The 17950-nt window shown below is 38.4% G+C and overlaps 2 protein-coding genes across 2 annotated transcripts in view; both read left to right on the forward strand.

The window, feature by feature from the left end:
- Positions 1-17950, forward strand: part of dennd6aa (DENN/MADD domain containing 6Aa) — a 271486-nt gene that overhangs the window by 152949 nt on the left and 100587 nt on the right. The window lies entirely within an intron of this gene.
- angpt4 (angiopoietin 4) overlaps positions 1-17950 on the forward strand; it is a 65140-nt gene that overhangs the window by 38382 nt on the left and 8808 nt on the right. Inside the window, exons 2-4 of the mRNA XM_072381543.1 lie at positions 12389-12544; positions 12625-12746; positions 17777-17861. Coding sequence (XP_072237644.1) covers positions 12389-12544; positions 12625-12746; positions 17777-17861 — 363 coding nt within the window. The remainder of the gene's footprint in view (positions 1-12388; positions 12545-12624; positions 12747-17776; positions 17862-17950) is intronic.

Here is a 17950-nt window from a genome sequence, read left to right on the forward strand (position 1 = left end):
AGACTTGATATGTAATGATGTAATATGAAGTCACACGCTCCTACATGTGTGCTGTAATTTTGCTGTTTTAGCTTCATGTGCAGGTTTGTGTATGACTTATGCCGTTTAAAACTGTATGCAATCCGTGCCCTTACATTACATTGTGAAAGTCCAGCCACAAGCGTTAAACTCAAGGCAACTTTCCACATTTTTGCCCACCAAAGGACCTCTATTCCTCAGCTCAAGATTCATCACATAAAAGGAGGCGGGAGGATAAGACCTGAGCCAACATTCATTTCCGTTTTTTGTTTTATGTGTTTTGGCTTGAGATGCCGATGCTCTAGTGCCACATCCAAAAGTTCTGAATATACAGCATCCTACAGACAATACAGACAATGACTACTATGTACAGGATATTTGATGTGGCCCAGTCAATGCTGAGTGTGTATTTGAGGGATTATCAAACTCAGTCTATTTCAATTGGGAACTGTGTTCTGTGTTTGTTCCATGCCTGATGCAGAGCTTTGGCATCCTGTGGGAACAAAATTCTAAATAACAAGACTAAGTTGGGCTCTCTCCACTAGTTTCCCACTCCTACCTCTTTCACAATTTTAGCTTTCCCATAAAAAGAATTAAAGCTGAAGTGGAAAAAGTGAAAGTTAAACATGTTAAACATTTTCATCTCATTCTGCTCTCCATAAACAAAAAAGAACACTCGATCATGAACTTGTTGTTTGAGCAGATGCAACAATTTATTAACTAATAAATACTTGTCACGGTGCGTGGTGCGAGAAGGGAGGACCCAGATGCAGTCTTCAAAGTAAAACTCGATGTATTTACAAGACAAAAAGCACAAGGCAGGAACCAAGGACGCGGCTGAGCCGGATATCAAAATACTTAACAAAACAACAAGACCTGACATGGAATGAATAAACAAGACTATGACTTATGACGTGGGGCAAAAATCTGACGTGAAAAGACTTGGGCAAACGTGGCGTGAACATGAAGGAAAGGTGAGGATTTCGCACTGACTGTGAGTAAACCTGGAAACTAAAAACTGTGGGGAGGTGATTGGTGACGATGTGCTGCTGTAGAACAGAAACAGGTGACTTGAGTGAACTAAGTGACAGGGGAAAAAAAACATGACAAGAAAATAAACCAAGAACCTGAAAACAAAACTCAAAATGTGATAATACTGTGATTGTTGAATGTTATTGATCGGCAAAAGACATGCTCAAAGATAGTTTATAGATAGAAACATTAAGAAAGGAACAAAAGGAAACAAAAAGCCACAGATTATATGTTCAGAACGCTTTAAACCTCATCATTACACTCACATTAAAAACACATACAATTGTGGTTGAAGGGGATTCCCGTAAGGGAATTGCTGAAGGCAGGACGGTTTTTGCTGGTTGCCAAGATAAACACATAAAAAATGTAAAAATAGGGAAATAAAGTGAATGTCGTCCCATGGAGATTCTCTATTGCACTCCATGCATGTTACCAAAACAATTAACCGTGAGGTTCCTGGAGGTTTTAAAAAATGACCCTTGTATCGTCTTTGTTGATTTATTTGCAGATTTTTTTGATTAGTAAATTTATACTAGATATGGGTTCATGGAATTTGTAAATCATATGTGCAGCTGCTTTATTACACTATGAACAGATATGGTCCTGCTGGTGTTTCTTATGATTCATCTGCGAAAAAACAATCCACTTGTTCTGTCTTGCAGACTATTTCATTTTAGTGACAAACTTGAGATGCATGTGATGTCTGATCAGAATACATTTCCATCTTCATACTCTCTGTCAGTACAGCAACATTACCCATCCCTTCAGTTGATGTGGTGAGGCTGATCTCTGATCAGGGGAGTGTTTTGATGCATGGGATTGGGTTAGAGGGTGATTCTCAGTCAGTTCTCACCCTGAAATGGTCCAACCTGCTGGACTTCAGTATAACCTGAAAATGATTAAGTCCAAAGAGCATTTTATTCAAACTGAATGAACTAATGACACTGTAAGGTCAGAATACTTGCTTGCCTAATGATTCTGCACACAGTGCATATTTGGGATGCTTTTGTTGTAAATTCTCTTACATTGAACATGTGCAAAGTATCTCTGCAGTGAACTGCGGTTTCATAAAATACCCAATAGGAGATCTGCTGAAGTTGTACAATATGGTGTGAGAGGAATGCAAACATCAGTTCTATGATTTCAGCTAACAAGGGAACACTAAAGTTAGCTTGAACAGATGAAAAAACATGTTAGCACTTACACATAGTTAGGATCTGACATGAAGAATGCTGGGATGTCTTAAAGTATGTGTGGTTAGAGAACATATAAAACACAAGTTTAAACCTCTGTAAAGGTCACCTGCCCACTTACTGCTCCCCACAAAGATTATTTATTGATTTACAATCTTTTCAATCCTACTTGAAAGGTCATAGTTACTGAGTTAAGTAATCAAAACACATTTTGACATCATGCCGCTGAATGGTCTGACATGTTCTACTGTATGAGGAGAAATTAGTCACAAATGTGCATTACATAATTACCAAAAATGTATTCAGTTCAGTTCCAACAGTTTGTACTAGATTTTGCACTTGCTTATGTATTTGCTAATCCTTATACAAACACCAGGTAGTTTAAACGTGTGTAAAACAACTTTATAAATATGCACATTGTGAATTGATCAAATATGAATAATTCCCTCAACCTCACAGATGTGGTCATTTTTACACTCAAAGCTTGGGTTTGTTGTACTGCTGAGAAAGCAGCGACAGTGGCAGCAGCGAGATGACAAGACGATGAGGTCTGAAAAGTGTATAAGCTAAACGTGCACGTTTTGCAACATGTAATAACATATACTTAATATTTCAGATTGTATGTGTAATATTGGAGGCTTTTACCTCTGTGCTTCAAGCACATGTTTAAATGAAACCATGTGAGAACCTGTTTAACAGCTTACAGACATGTGATGAGGTGCTGTTGATATATGTTTGAATAACACTTCAAAAAATGTGTTTAACTCCAATACTACTGTACAGGCCAGAGGTCCTTTAGAAAATAAAGATGTCTACATTTATGAGTGGTCAGCTGTTAAATTGTTGTATAAATTGAGGGCAACTGTAGCTTAGGATGGAGAGTAGTAGTAAGAAGATCACTTTTTCAGTCCTCAGCTTCCCAGCTTTTACAGAACAGTTAGCTATGTGGCAGAAAAAAACAAATGTTTTAGGTCTCAGATTCAGAAAAATGTATGTCTGTGAGATGAGAAAAGTCCCCTCAAGACATTTTAAAGAGAAGGTAAACGAGTTCAATACAGGTCCAATCAGATAAAATCGACTTTAGTCAGTCACTCAATCAATTCCATTAATCAGTCAAGGAAACCTAAATGTGTATCTACACATTTAGGTTTGTTTGACTACATAATGTCTGCTGGACATTTATGCAAATAAGTGCATTTTAAGGAGAAAGTTTTTCATTTACATTTTCAAACGTAACATTTCAGGAAACACTTTCATCAAGACAAGTGTTCTTGATGTAAGTAATCAGCTGGGGAAGCATCATGGTGAAATCTATCAGCTGAAACTTTTATCGGTGAATGAAAATGTAAAATATAATGCAACTTCACAGTACATGTGCTTTCTCCAAATCAGTTTTGGTCTTACTCTGAGTCAGAAATCTTCGTTTCAGCAGCATTTACATACACAACACATTCCAGTTTTTTTCTGTCGATAGTCAGAAGGTTTTGACAGAGGTATTTGTTCATATCTCAATTATAGCCTGGCTTATAGAACCTTTCTTCCTGAAGCAGCCATTCTTTCCTGGCAGCTTGCATAATTTTTGATTAATGGAGTGATGGGAGAAGATATCCAAAATTCCTTCCGTGAAAAGCTTTGACCCTCAATGTCCACAAAATAAAACAGGAAATTTAAAAAAAAAAAACTTTATCAGTGTTCCCTCTTAAAAAAGTAACTTTTTTCAAGATAAACATTTGTGTATTTCCATGAAAGTCTTGTTTTTAGTCGCAGTTGGCCTCCTAAATGCAGTGTGAAAACCAAATATATTTTAAAAACAACATGATTTTCACATTAGAACAGTTATATCTTCTAATTCTATTACAGTGCTACTTTGCCCCCCAGTCAATCCTAATCAGATTGTTTTTCCTTATCTGTATTGTGGCTCCTTAAACACTGCTGTAGAGCCTTATGAGGAAATTAAATCTGTGCAGACGACCTTCAGGAGTTCATGTCTGTGTCAGAGAGGCAGAAGTTCAACAGGTGTCACAACTCAGAACGAGCCTCACTCATCAGCTCATCAAGTGCACAGATCTTCATAAATACACAGAAAGGTTTATGCAAATATACACATTTGTTGGAGTTATGTAAACCTCGGACAATATGTATCCTAGTTATGATCTCCTTCACACAAAGCACTCAAGACAAGTTCATTCATGAGACAATAAGAGTAAAGGTCAGGTCCCATACAGGCAGATATTTCCCTTCAGTATATCAAGTGCAACGGCCTCAGAAACAGAGCCTGAGGCTGTTAGCTTGTTCTACTCTGATTATTAGCCAAAACATCTGGACTCTCTAATACTTACAGAGATGCTGCAATAATATAACAAACTCCAGAGGTATGTTTAAGCAATTTTACGATTTGTCCTCTGTTCATTTTGATCAGTCTCATGATGCTTTTTTCAAGGCCATGTACGGTGTAGCACATGACTTTAGAGGAATGTCATAATACATCCTGTAAGGGGTTCACCATCACCCGATAGATAGATAGATAGATAGATAGATAGATAAATAGATAGATAGATAGATAGATAGATAGATAGATAGATAGATAGATAGATAGATAGATAGATAGATAGATTTCAAGGAAATTGATATTACGCAATCAGTATGATAAAGCCACACAAAAATAAACAGTAAAATGCACTACTATCTTTGTGTGGGAGTGTGTTTCGTCTTTAAATCATCACGATGGAAGCTTGAATTTGGCTGCATATCATACTGCAGGGACCTCCGACCACTGTGGGGACCAAACTGAGGTAAACCAGGGTCCAGACTTCATGTTTATATGTGTGTGAAGGGTTGGGTGACTAAGACTGTAAAAGACCAAACACATGTTGCTGCAAGTTTAAACCTTTTGCTATTAGTTCAAAGTCATTATCACTCAGGAAAAAAGCCAGCTTGCTAAGCAGACTTTCATCATCTCTTGCATTTCTGTCCTCATACTGGCACGATGGACACACTTACACCAGTAATGTGGTGGGATCTGTAATCTGCACAGTGAGATCCCATCCATGGGTCTCTTTTCCAAGTGCAGAAATGTGCTTGTGATTGTGCCCAAGAGTCTCCTTCCTCTGAAAATCAAGTTTCTAACCTTGTTAACATGTCCATGAAAGTTTTTTTTATGTGCTACAAGACATATCATGAGCAAAATCAACCCACAACAATGTGATCGAGGTATGTTGATGGAGATTCTCATTCATACAGGTCATGGTAATCCTAATAGCTTGAATAAGGGCAACTGGACTCCCTCTTGGAGCTTGAAGACATTTCACCTTTCATCCGAAAGGCTGATTTCTGCCTTGAACTGGCAGGCTTCCTACAATATCAGAAAGGCAAGGTCAGGCAGCCTGAATGATCCATGTAGAAGATTGAAGGACCCTGCCCTGACTATTTGCTGGGTGTGCTTTTTTACATGCACTGTGAGGAACTGATGAAAATAGAGGCTAGACGAAAAGTTAACACAAGTTTATAGGAGAAGACAGAAAAAGCAAGACCAAGGTAGGGAGGTGGGGCTCTCTGCCTACAGCTGTGAAAGCTGTGAGAGCTGGCACAGCTGCAAGAGGCACAGACCAGGAGAACTGCTCATGGCCAGACTGAACTAGCTTGGAGCCGGCTTCCTCTTCTTCAGAGTCACTTTCTGCTTCAAACATTTATGGATTATTTCTTCTCATATTCAAAGTGCTGAACAGAACATAGTGTAATTAGAATAAACAGGATGGGCAATATACCTGCTTTGTACCTGCTAATGTGGGACTAAGCTCCACTTTCCTTGATGGCCTTACAGTCTAACCACAGACTGAATATAACAGTGGCAGGAAACTACCTGGACATTACACATTGATTCTCATTTTGAATTCTTGAGTTCAGCAGTTTGATCTGAATACCCTGGGCAATGGGCTGGACCTGACTGAGAAACACAGTGACCTCACATTCGTATAAGGTAGAGGCTTGCTAATAACTGCATATCCTCACCCAAATAATACCCTCCTTTTATCATATATTTTCCTCTAAATAGGACCATAATTCATGAAATTGACATTTTTTGTTCTATTTCACGAATATGACATTAAACTAAATAGCAATAAAATGTTTACTGAGGTCACAAATCATGAAGTAGACTCGTTTTCTCATAAACTTCTATAAAACCTGGCTTCTTTTTGCAACCATGACTACATTGACTTTGAGTCCACCAGGACCTCAGCCAAACTCTGAGTACTGTTCCTCATTTGTATACATGGAAAATCGTCCAGCATATATATGTTAAAAGTCACAGGTTTCCATCATTTTTTATTTTGGTATGAGAACACAATCCTGAGGGATTTGCAGGATTGTCAACCAGCAGAACCTCCAATCATCACCGACTAGCACTTTTTGATTGTTGTCAGTCATCAGGTGTATTCTTCTAATTGTGCTCAGTTCAGTTGAGACCGTTTTATTGTGAGTTTTGTTCAGTCTTTGTAGGTTTCAGTGCATCTTCAGGTTTCATAATGACATACAGTTTGACTAAAACCTAGCTTTCTCTCTGTTCCAGCTTTCTCTCCAAGCCTTACAGTTTTACATCGCTTTGCATCCAAGATCTCCATCAAACTCTTGCTTGCCAATTTTAGGGCAGATGTCACTGTATATACTGTACAAGCTGCTGGCTGAGACTCATGTTTAATCTGGCACAAGAATACACAACAGTTTGTGTTCTTGCGGGATTTGAGGGTTAAGATCCAGTGGTTACGGACCATTTATTCAGTGTTCTGTCAAATGTATCTAAAATCTGCTCTCAGTTTTGAAGTATAGTTCCTCCAGTCTTTAGGTTTGTCTTACAGGAAGTTGAGAAATAACAGCAAGATTATGAGTGTTATTTATATTACTGCATAGGTTATTATTCAAGCTTCAGAAGATCGTGTTGATAAGAAAACTAACCGTGACTGTGAGTTGCATCTTTTATGCTGAAAAGATGTAACTTCCTCCACATTTCAAAGCAACATGACATCACACAATTTCGGTCATTGACACAGAACATAAAAGTAGTTGTTTAAAACCGTTTTCAAGAATGATCAATGATGTATATTTTCTTATTAGTTTAGTCTCATGCAGTTCCCTGTATGTACCATGTCCACGGATCCTGACACACTCCAGCGACACACCGTGCACTTGTTACCCCAGATCGCTATCAGTGCTACTTGCCTCTGCGTCAGTCTTGTTATCGGGGCAGTTTGGTGACTTTCCCCTCCCCCTTTCCCCCCGACCCCTCTGAAGTCACCCAGAGGGCCAGATCACAGCAAAATGAACATGTGGTTTGAGTTAGCATCTCTGGAATAAGCCCTCCATACGTGAGGTTGTGTGCGTATTCCCAGAGCTTGTTGGTCTGGCTTAACTTGTGTAGTTTATAATTGCAAGTGGGCCCATGTTGAGCTAATTGTGTTTGTGTGTGTGCGAGTTTGCATGAATGCATACCAGTTTATGTGTGTCTGAGAGAAGATGTTTTATGTCCAGTGTGTGGTTATATCCTAGCAAAGGAAGTAAGGGTCAATTAGAAAGTCAGCACATTATGTCTCTGGAGCCTTTGCAAAAAAAGTAACAAAATGAAGATCCAAAGAATCTGCTGAACTTGTGTTTTATTAATTCTCACTTTTATTCACACTCAAGCTCCTTCACAGATTGCAAATTTCTGCTGTTTCTGTACAAACTACATCACACTGAAACAGGTACAGACGCTTCTTTAGTTTCCCCCTCTCTGGCTCTGCTGGTGGACTGTGCAGCAGCCAGGTGGAAGTTTTGGCTTTTGTCAGAGTTTATCTTTGCAGAATCTCAGGAAGCAGAGCAGGAGGGAGAAACGAACCAGCTCGTTCCAGCTATTTTCTCCTTGTTTGATTATTTGATTAACATCTCGCTACGTCACAACATCAGATCGTTTTCCCTCTTTGTTCCAGCCAAACTTAGTCACCTGCAAGTAAGTCCCTGAAAAAGGCCCCTTGGATTTCTGACTGCTGTGTTACCCATCTGCCCACTCGTAAAAGGTCTTAGTAAGGGACGCTTGTGGAATTTAAATCAGACTTCAAGCAGACTAAGCCAAATAGCACTTTTCTAACTTTAACTAGTTAGTGAGAATTAGAAATACCAAACTAAATGCACAAAGAATGTTAAACATAATAAGGTCCATCAACTGTGAAAACATCACCAGCTAAAATAAATCCATGTAAACAAAACTTTGTTTAAATGAGGGTGATTCATCAGCATTAAAAAGAATGACTCAGCTGTTTTTTTGCTTTGAAATGAGTCCCGTTCACTTCTAAAATCTTTATTCGGCACAATTGTTGGTTTGTTTGTCAGGACACAGTGTGTGTCAGCAACGAGTAAACAGATTTCCACCACAATTAATTACAAGTTAGAAAAGCAGAAAATAAATGTGTAGATTCTGGTCAGGATCATGTTTCTGAATGGTTTTCTTCACATTGTGAGATCAGTATTTGAGCATTTGACTCATCTACCATGTCTCTGATTGTGATTTATCAACTTTGTATCTTCCTGAAAATCACATCTGAAATGTTATCAGCTTATTGAATTACATGTTGGATCCCAATTCGTTTTCAAAATTCCTGTAATTTCTGAAAGCAGGAGAATTCACTCACTCGCATATATTGAAAGAGTAAAGTTCAGCATTTCTACATTAGCCCCCTAATAATCCCTCTGGTCTCATAACAAAATCCTACCACTATATTTTGATTGGCTTCGCTCCTGATTAAATATTGTTTGAAAATGCAGTCTATTTATTTAAACAGTGGAAACCATTTTAAGATACAAAAACCAACAATAGCAGCAGCAGAAATATATTATTATTATTAGGGCTTCTGTCTTACTTTGTTTTGACTGAAAGTAAAAGGAATTACTTTTAATAAAGTCCACCAGATTTTTATTTATGATAGAATCATAGCCAGAAAAGAACATCAATAATGACCAAAGCTGAAAACCAACAAATTTCATTCAATGAGCACATAAATTTTATTCCAACAATAATGTTATTGAAATTCTTGCTCTCTAAAATAACTTTGTGTGGCAACGATGATGTGGTTTAGTAAAGGCCCCAATTATAGCAAGTAAGACTTTCTTATAAGATCACATCAAAAGTTTAATGAAAGGGCAAATATTAACTGACTCACACTTAAAGGACACAACATTATGAAGAGTGGAAGTAAAAAAACAGAAAAAAGCTAAATGTTAAAGATATTGCTGATTAAAAAGATTGTGAATATAAAATTAAGCCATTATTTGCTTTAAGTTAATCAAAGTTAGTACAGGATACTAGATGACTTTAGTTTTCATTTCTCACTTTGTTACTTCGATCTCTGATCAAACATACTGAACTTTGAGATCAAGAAAACCTTGGTGAGGTGAACAATGCTGGGATATGGGGCACGTTTTAGGTTAGGGACAAAAATTAATCTAAATAAGAGAAAAAATACACTTATCAAACTATTTTAATATTTACCAATCTGGGCTCATTAAGTTACAGTAACAGACGTCAATGTGAAACACAGGGCACAACAAGCTCATTTCAATAATGAGGAAAATAGAGGTTATAAGAATGAATCTATTTACAGGTCCTGTTGAAATATTTAAAACAGACTCTGGCTCATATTCTAAAAAATATTTATATCTTGTTTTCACAAGTTCCATAAGACGTCACTCTTCACTCGAACTACTCTCAAACGAGTTTGTTTAATGGTTCAGGACTTTATGGCACATATAAGTGTCATTTAAACCAAACATGTAGCCAAAAAAACAATAAAAGAAAAACCTTGTTTCAGTCAGAGACGATGCAGGTGAAAATGTGAATGATAACATCCCAGCTACAGAGGTTACGGTGTGTTCAGTTCATGAAACACATTTAAAAAGTAACAAGAGAGCGTGTGTTAAAACACTTTAGTGCATCAATTATTGCATTACTCCTTCCAGTTGGTGGTTCCAGACCATTGAGTCCCTTCAGGAAATTAACAATAGCATGGATTGGCAATTGATTTGCTCTGATAAACAAATTCTTTCTGTGTTTTCTGACTCTTGTACATCCACAAAGCAACAACCCCAGTCATGTGAAGCACTAATGAAGAAAAATCACTGTTCCCCTTCCCCTCAGCTGCTGAGAGTATTGCTTTTCTTTGGTAAATCCCATCTGTATTCCCATCTTTACTGCTAAAGCAGATTTTGTGCCCCACAGTGGTCTGTTTTATACACTACGAGATATTGACAGAGAACTCATCCTATTTAAAACCAGTTACTTAATATATTCAACGAATATATAGTTTGTTTTTTATTCATACTTTTCTTGTAAAACTGTCTCAGTTACATAACATCTAATAAATCCCCATATCTAACAACGTATCATTTTCATTTGCTACTTTTCTTCTTATGCTGTGGTATTAGCAACAAAAAGCAAACAATAATCAGTGATCTGTGTTCTGACACCCACCTCCGATCTGATTTGTAAATAAAGCCCAGATGCAGTTAAAACAGAGCGATTATGAAGTTTTGCGATGGGATCCCTGTTAGAAGAGTGAAAACATTATGTGGGTGTTGTGGCCTGAACTTGGCCTCATTGGTAACTGGCTCTCCCGGTGGGACCAATCTGTTTGTTGGTCCAGCAGTATATTTATCAACTCCCCATGCTTCTCAGTGGCACTGATATCCTGAGGATGTGGAGTCAGAGGCATGAATAAATGGCTCGATGGACAGATTATTTATTTGTCAGCGGCTGAAGGTCGCAGCATGGCAGTACAAGTTGGCATTGGCTGATATTCCCAGAGATGGAGAGACCTGTTTCTTTATATACCAGACCTCCTGACATGTTTCATTATATATGTTTGATTTGGTGAACTCAATGTGCTTAGCTTAGTGGGTGGTTTTAGTTCACAGAATACACTAAGTCACAGCTGAGCTTTTTTAAACTTCTGGAAAGAAACTCAACTCACCTTTATGTCTTCTTCTCATATTTTTGTCTTGCTTTCAATTTTCTGCCTCTTTTAGGCAGCAACAAGGTTCTGTGGGTGGAGGAAGTTTGTTCCAGATTGAAATCAAATTTAAATGAACTTTTATTCATAAATGTGTGGTTTTCAGACGGCAAATCTTTATGATTTCAGTACTCACTTTTACTGTGGTTCTCATCTTCTTGTGCTCACTTGTGGTAATCTTACTCAACATTTTGATTTAGCAACATTACCATTATCATACCAGTTAGTTTCCTTATTCAACAACCCTTCATCCAATGTCAAATTATAGTGTGTTATTACATTATTATATAATGTTTTTATAAAGTAAAAACATTTCCATCCGCCTCATGTCTGCTGTTTTTTTAATGATAACAGAAAAAACTTCTTACAGCTGTCTGACATGCTAATTAACAGTTGTGATGGAAACATACTGAAATCCATTGTTCAGCGGTCCGAATGCTAACCAAATACTAAATTCAAACAGAGTCATCAACGTAGTACTGAAATCTCATAATTTGAGTGACGCTTGCCAACTATAAAACCAAACAATCAGAATGCATCATATAAAACAGCATGCCACTGAATACGGTTTTAACTTGACATAAAGCAGGCAATGCTAGAATAAAATAAAAAGGTTTAAAAAAATCTCCAACAGGCAGTCAAACAAAGTCCAAATAACACGAGTCTTAACAAGGAAACTAAAAGCAAGAAATGTCCTCATTCACTCACAGATTTACTCGCTGTACAGTGTTCAGTGCATGACTGATACTAATGATTGTTAATATTACCCCCAAATTACAGTAAAATACATGAAGACATAACAACTGATGGCAAACAATTGTGTTTAGAGCCAAACATCCTGAGATTTGGAGCTTCACTGTCAATCCTAAGAACATACTCTGATGCTTCTCCCATATACATTTCTCTATTTAAATGTTAGCACTTTGATCCACAAAGCATTCATCATACAATCCATGCAGCTGCAAACTGATGTTTTACAGTCATGCAGTAATCTTACACCTTCATTGTGTGCCACATTTTCCGTCTTCCTTTCTTTGTTCTTTCCAATTTTTAGCTTTTATTTTCATCCAATCTGAAGTCTGATGTAATATTTATGTTTTTTTTAATTTGCAGTTGGAGAATTTCATACAGAAGAGCCTGAGGCGAGATGTCGTCAACATACAGTCGCACGCCGTTCACAACCAAACAGCCACAATGCTGGAAATTGGAACAAACCTCCTCTCACACACGGCAGAGCAGACACGCAAACTCAACGTGGTTGAAGCCAAGGTAAATGAGTTTCCAGTTTGCTTAAATTGTGTCTTTAAAGCAGACTTTGTGGATTCATTGTAGTTTTGCTCTTTCACCAGGTGCTGAACCACACTTCTCGGATTGAGATCCAGCTTCTGGAGAATTCTTTGTCCACCAACAAGCTGGAAAAGGAGCTCTTACTGCAGACAACTGAGATTAACCAGCTGCGAGACAAGAACAGGTAGAAAACTGACTGTGTTTTTTATGTTGACTAATTGACCTTTTGACCCATGTGTAAACAGTAGTTATTACAACATCAGTGCGTAAATGATCACTCAGTACTGGGTCGCAATGCACTCATCTTCCAACTCAGCATTACCTTTAATCTCAGTTACACACGTAAAATGTTTTATGAGTCTTTCTTGCACCAAGGTAACACATTCGCATTTTTAAAATCTGTCCACACACAAACATCTGCCAAATTACTCAAACCACACATATGGTGATTCGTTTTACTTTAGGAGCACATTTTGCTGTGATGAATAACACACATGCACACAGAGGCTCATACGGGAAAACAATACCAGCCACACAATCCCAGCTGCTAACTTATCAGTGGGGATATTTGAAATACAAGTAAGCGAGTGTAGACGTTGGAAATAAGTCCACAGCTGTTGCTGCGAGACACACAATATTTGGAATCACAATATTTTCACAATTTTTCATCATGAGGTGAACTTGGACTGTGCAGTGTGTGGTGAAACATGCAGAGTGATTATCAGGAGTGTTCTCTGTTTACGGTATTGGATACATCACAAACGCAGAGGCTTGGACAGCACGTGCGTGTGTGTTTCTGTGTGTATGTGACTTAGAAACAGTAGCTCGACAGTGTGTTAACACCTCTGTGTGTGAGTGGATACCAACACAGTTCGTTAAGAGAGCACATATCTTTTTACACCTTGGCCACAAAAGACAAAGAAATGTGGATTGTGTTGTTAGGTTGGTGTCGATTTACTCTAAAACAGTAAGTCTACAGTTTCAGTGATCATGCCAGTATCAAACTGAGTAATGACATAAACTGCTGGATTATTTTAGAATGGATAAAAGATGTTACATGACTCAAGTCAATTCGAGGCTCTGTGCTGCTGCTTGTTTTCAGCACCATCTTTTTCTTTGCAAGCCCTTACCTTCCTCCCTGAATGAATGAATAAGCTACCTCCAAACAAAGAAACAATAGCTTAGTGTTCCAAACCTGAACAAACACAAGCTACTTTAGCAACATTCTGCTAACAGGACAGGTAACAGGGTAGGTCACTAGTTACTGGGATTCTCTACGTTATTTAAGAAACTCATGTGCTGTGGGGTAACACAGATCTATAAAGCCTGGATATGGGTTTGATTGTTTTAGCATTTGGTTACTATCAGCCTTTCTAATAACCATTGTGTTAAAGTCAACCTATTCAACAGTAGCACCTACCTAAGATAAAAGTAAAAAACAATATTTGCGACCATGCTTGTGTAACGGCATCTGCCCAGCTCACAAAAGTGAGCTAACCCTGTGTGTCTTGGTGAGTTTAAATGAAGGCAGAAATACCAAACAAATGTTGTTTGTGTCTCTAAACACCAAAGAATTAAGGGAGTTACAGTTGATCTTAGAGACCAGGTGCATGGTGGGAATCTACTTATGCAAACAAAAAATCTTGCACTAGTCATATCTGTGTATCACATCTGGAACTTATCCCATCTGTTATTGGGCGAGAGGCAGGGTACACACAGAGACAAACGAGACAAACAACACTCTCACTCACTCATAGGGACAGTTTAGAGTCACCAGTTAACCTGACATGCATGTTTTTTGGGCGGTGGGAGGAAGTCAGAGTAGAATCCACACATACATGGAGAGAACCAGCACACCATCATGCAGTCAAAAAATAAACAAAAATATTGATTTCTGCTGCATCCACTGTCACTAAGTAATCTGAACTTTCTTTCACACCTCTTTGCCCAGACGGCAGTGGCCGATTCACAGTCACATTTGTGTGTGTGTGTGTGTGTGTGTGTGTGTGCGATTCGGATAAATCATTTTGACTTAATGTCTTCCACATTCACACAGACAGCTGTCATCTGTTGGTGGACACAGCTGGCTGCCGTTAACCCAAACATCTCTGTTTTCACCTTCACTGTGAAGATTAATTTCCAATCTGCCAGGGCAGTAATGTAGGCAGCGGCACACACGTATTTATCCGTACATTCTCTGGAAACACCTTAGAGGTAGGAACATTTTCCTAACCAAGGAGCATTTAATTCTTTAATTTAGCTATAAAAATCCAGACAACAATGAGCAGTCGTATAGACAGCTTGATTTGTGTACATACCTGTGCCACAATTAATTATCATGATGGAACAGGCTCAACTCACTTTGTCTCAATAAAACTTTATTGAGACAAATTGAAAAAATAATTCCTTGAATACTTCTGACAGAAGTCTTAGTTATATTTCAGTATTCCACAAAGCACGCACACATTTTCAGCTCCCATAGTTTAATAATCAAAGTATAAACAGCAAATTGTACCCACACAGTCTGTACAACACTGCAGACTCATGGATCTACACATGCAAACATAGCAGTGTGCTGCATATGTGCTCCCCACTCATGTACTTGCTTGACACATTGCTGCACAATCAGCAACACCACAGCGATCAGTGGCTCCTCATCAGCCTACATCACTGTGAAAAATGTTTCCACGTTCATGTGGAGGTCAGCATATTGAAACGATCACCACCAGGAGCTGATAATGTGTTTCAGTTCATAATGAAACACACTATCAGTTCCTGGTTGGGACCAAAGTCTCACCTGCTCATGTAAGAAAATATCACTAATTTGTATCAATAAGCTACGTCATATAGAATGAATGACAATCATGTCTGACTCTTGTTACCTACACTTCAGCAGAAACTGGACTTTGAATTGCTCAGTTCCTAGCCTTTCACCCTATGGCTCCAGACCCCTGTGACCCTAAAGTATATCAAGTGGGTATAGAAAAAGGATGGATGAATGGATGTTACTTCTTGTATTCTTATACATCTGTTGCATATTCACATATTGCTGTACAACAGGAGAATCGTGAAGATTAAATCCATCTATTATCAATTTACTGTACCTTCTTGTTAATCATATGTCAGAATTAGACCATGCAGTTTCCTAAGAAGTTGTGGTGAAATTGCAGAAATTACCTGTCCCTTGTGTCTCGCTAACTGCTAAAAAGCTTAAGCGGAAAATAAGTCAATGCTCTGGTGAGGTTTAGCTCTGTATTTGAGTAAAGTAGGTTCGGATATCTGCTTTGCACTCCAGTGCATCAGATACTGACACAGATGTCTGATGCATTTGATTCTGATGCTGAATGCCATCCACGGTGTTGGTCCTGACAGTATATGACAGTGTCAGAGTGAGATTGGGATGTGTAAATAGATGTGCTAAACTTATCACTGCATAGCATGAAAAAACAACTCAGATCAGCATGCACGAGACTCCAAATCCTCCTTGAATTTTTGAATGCTTTTCTTTTAACTTAGCTACATCAAATCTCTTCTTTTGGTGGGAATGAGCTTTGCAAAGCGTGTAATTGTTCATGTAGGCCACACAGCTTTTTAAAAACAGAAATGACTACTATAATGATGAAACCTTATTGAAAGAACAGGTGGAATTTTACTTTTAAAGTGCACATTATTAATAATGGCCACCAGCAGACGCTGTGTGACACCCGACCCCTGCAGGACGTCTCACTCTGCACTCTGCTCTGAGCACAGGACCAGTAAATGAAAGTGAACTGGACATTCAGCCTCATTCCGACATGTTCCACATGCTCCTCTGAAGCCGCTGCCACTCCTCATCAGGTTTCATTCATTTGGCTCATATGTTGTTGATCTAACTGTGGGCTGGAGTCTATTTTCAACAGTTGCACTGCTGGTTCAGCTGCAGAGATAACGAGAGCTGTGGTCTGACCTGGCAGGAAGAATGATGGTCAAGATATTAGTCTTTATTTCCCTGTTACAGCTTATTTAATGAGAGGGAGTAATTCAGGAGTTACAACCTCTGGTCCATTACAAATTTGGGGCATAAATATTTTGGGTTTGTCTCGTCCCTGCACACCAGCTTCATGGTTAACAGTCTAATGCTCATGTGTCATACGTCAACATTCCTCCTCCTCTTCTTTGTGATTTAGTGATTAAGAACGTTTTTATGGGAAGTCTTTGTATTTTGAATGTGGGTGTAAAGCAATATGGTAAGTTTAACAAGGTTAGAAAAAGTTTGTAAAAGCTGCAGTCAGTTGTTCCAATGACCTACTGTGAGGCTGTGGGTGGTTTTCATTTTGGTCTCTCTGCCTTAGATTTATAGAAATGATTGGGCATTAGACAAGAGACAGTTGTCATTTTTGAGAGAGTTTATTTTGATATGCTTGTGTTCAGCTCTCTTTGGCAGCTGTATTTATAAAGAGAGGAATCAAGGTTGCAGTCAGGTGACAACATTACATCTGTTTTTGGCCTGTTCCCAATAGTCAGCTTTGCATTCTGTTTTATTTTTCTCAAACAGTAAGTGGTTATTTTCATTTATCAATCCATATTCTGTCATCTGTTTGGGGTTTCAGTGTCCGGATTCTATCACGACATTCGACAAAAAGGGGACTACGTCCTAGAAATGACTTTCCAGAGTCTGTGGTTTCCAGATGTTGGAGAACACTGCAGCTCCATTTGCTCCCACTGTAGTGGGAGCTCAGCTAAATCTGATTTAAAAAATCCTCACTGTGAAAAAATCCGAATAACCATCATTTCAGACCTTTTGTTTTTCAAATACAATATCTTAATTAATGATGTTGGAAACAACATTTAATTTAGGAAAAAACCTTTCAACTCTAAAAATATTTCAGCTGAATAAGATGGTCTGAGGTCTTTACTCCAATGCTACTTACTCCATGTTTTCATCCAGGAACAGAAGACACTGCTGCATGTAATCTTTACCTGTTGGAATAAAGAATTAGATTAAGTGTTCAATGTCTGGTATCACCTTAAACTAACCAACAGCCTAAATATAACCAGAAAACTTGTGTAAGCATGACATGCTGAAGGTAAGTAAGACACATCAGATTTTATTATCTGATCTGGAAGACGCCTGTGTTCTGTCGTCAACAAGAGGGCTTTTATATGTTCTCCAGAAGAAAATCTTTCAGCACACGTATTAAGTCTTCAGAGTTCTTCCATCTTTTTGTCTTTCAGTCGTTTAGAGAGCCAAGTTCAGATACTGGAGTCTCGACAGAGAGGAGAGCTGCAGGACATGAAGGAGGAGAAGAACAGACTGCAGGTACAGTTAGTTAAAGTGACATCTGTGTGTTGTTTCAGCACAGCAACATCATCAGCAGGCTGTTTGGACAGGTGTCTGTGTATGTCTTA

This window comes from Leuresthes tenuis, unplaced genomic scaffold (genome assembly GCF_036924035.1).
Source record: "Leuresthes tenuis unplaced genomic scaffold, fLeuTen1.0.hap1 SCAF_3, whole genome shotgun sequence".
In the NCBI taxonomy this organism is placed as follows: Eukaryota; Metazoa; Chordata; class Actinopteri; order Atheriniformes; family Atherinopsidae; genus Leuresthes; species Leuresthes tenuis.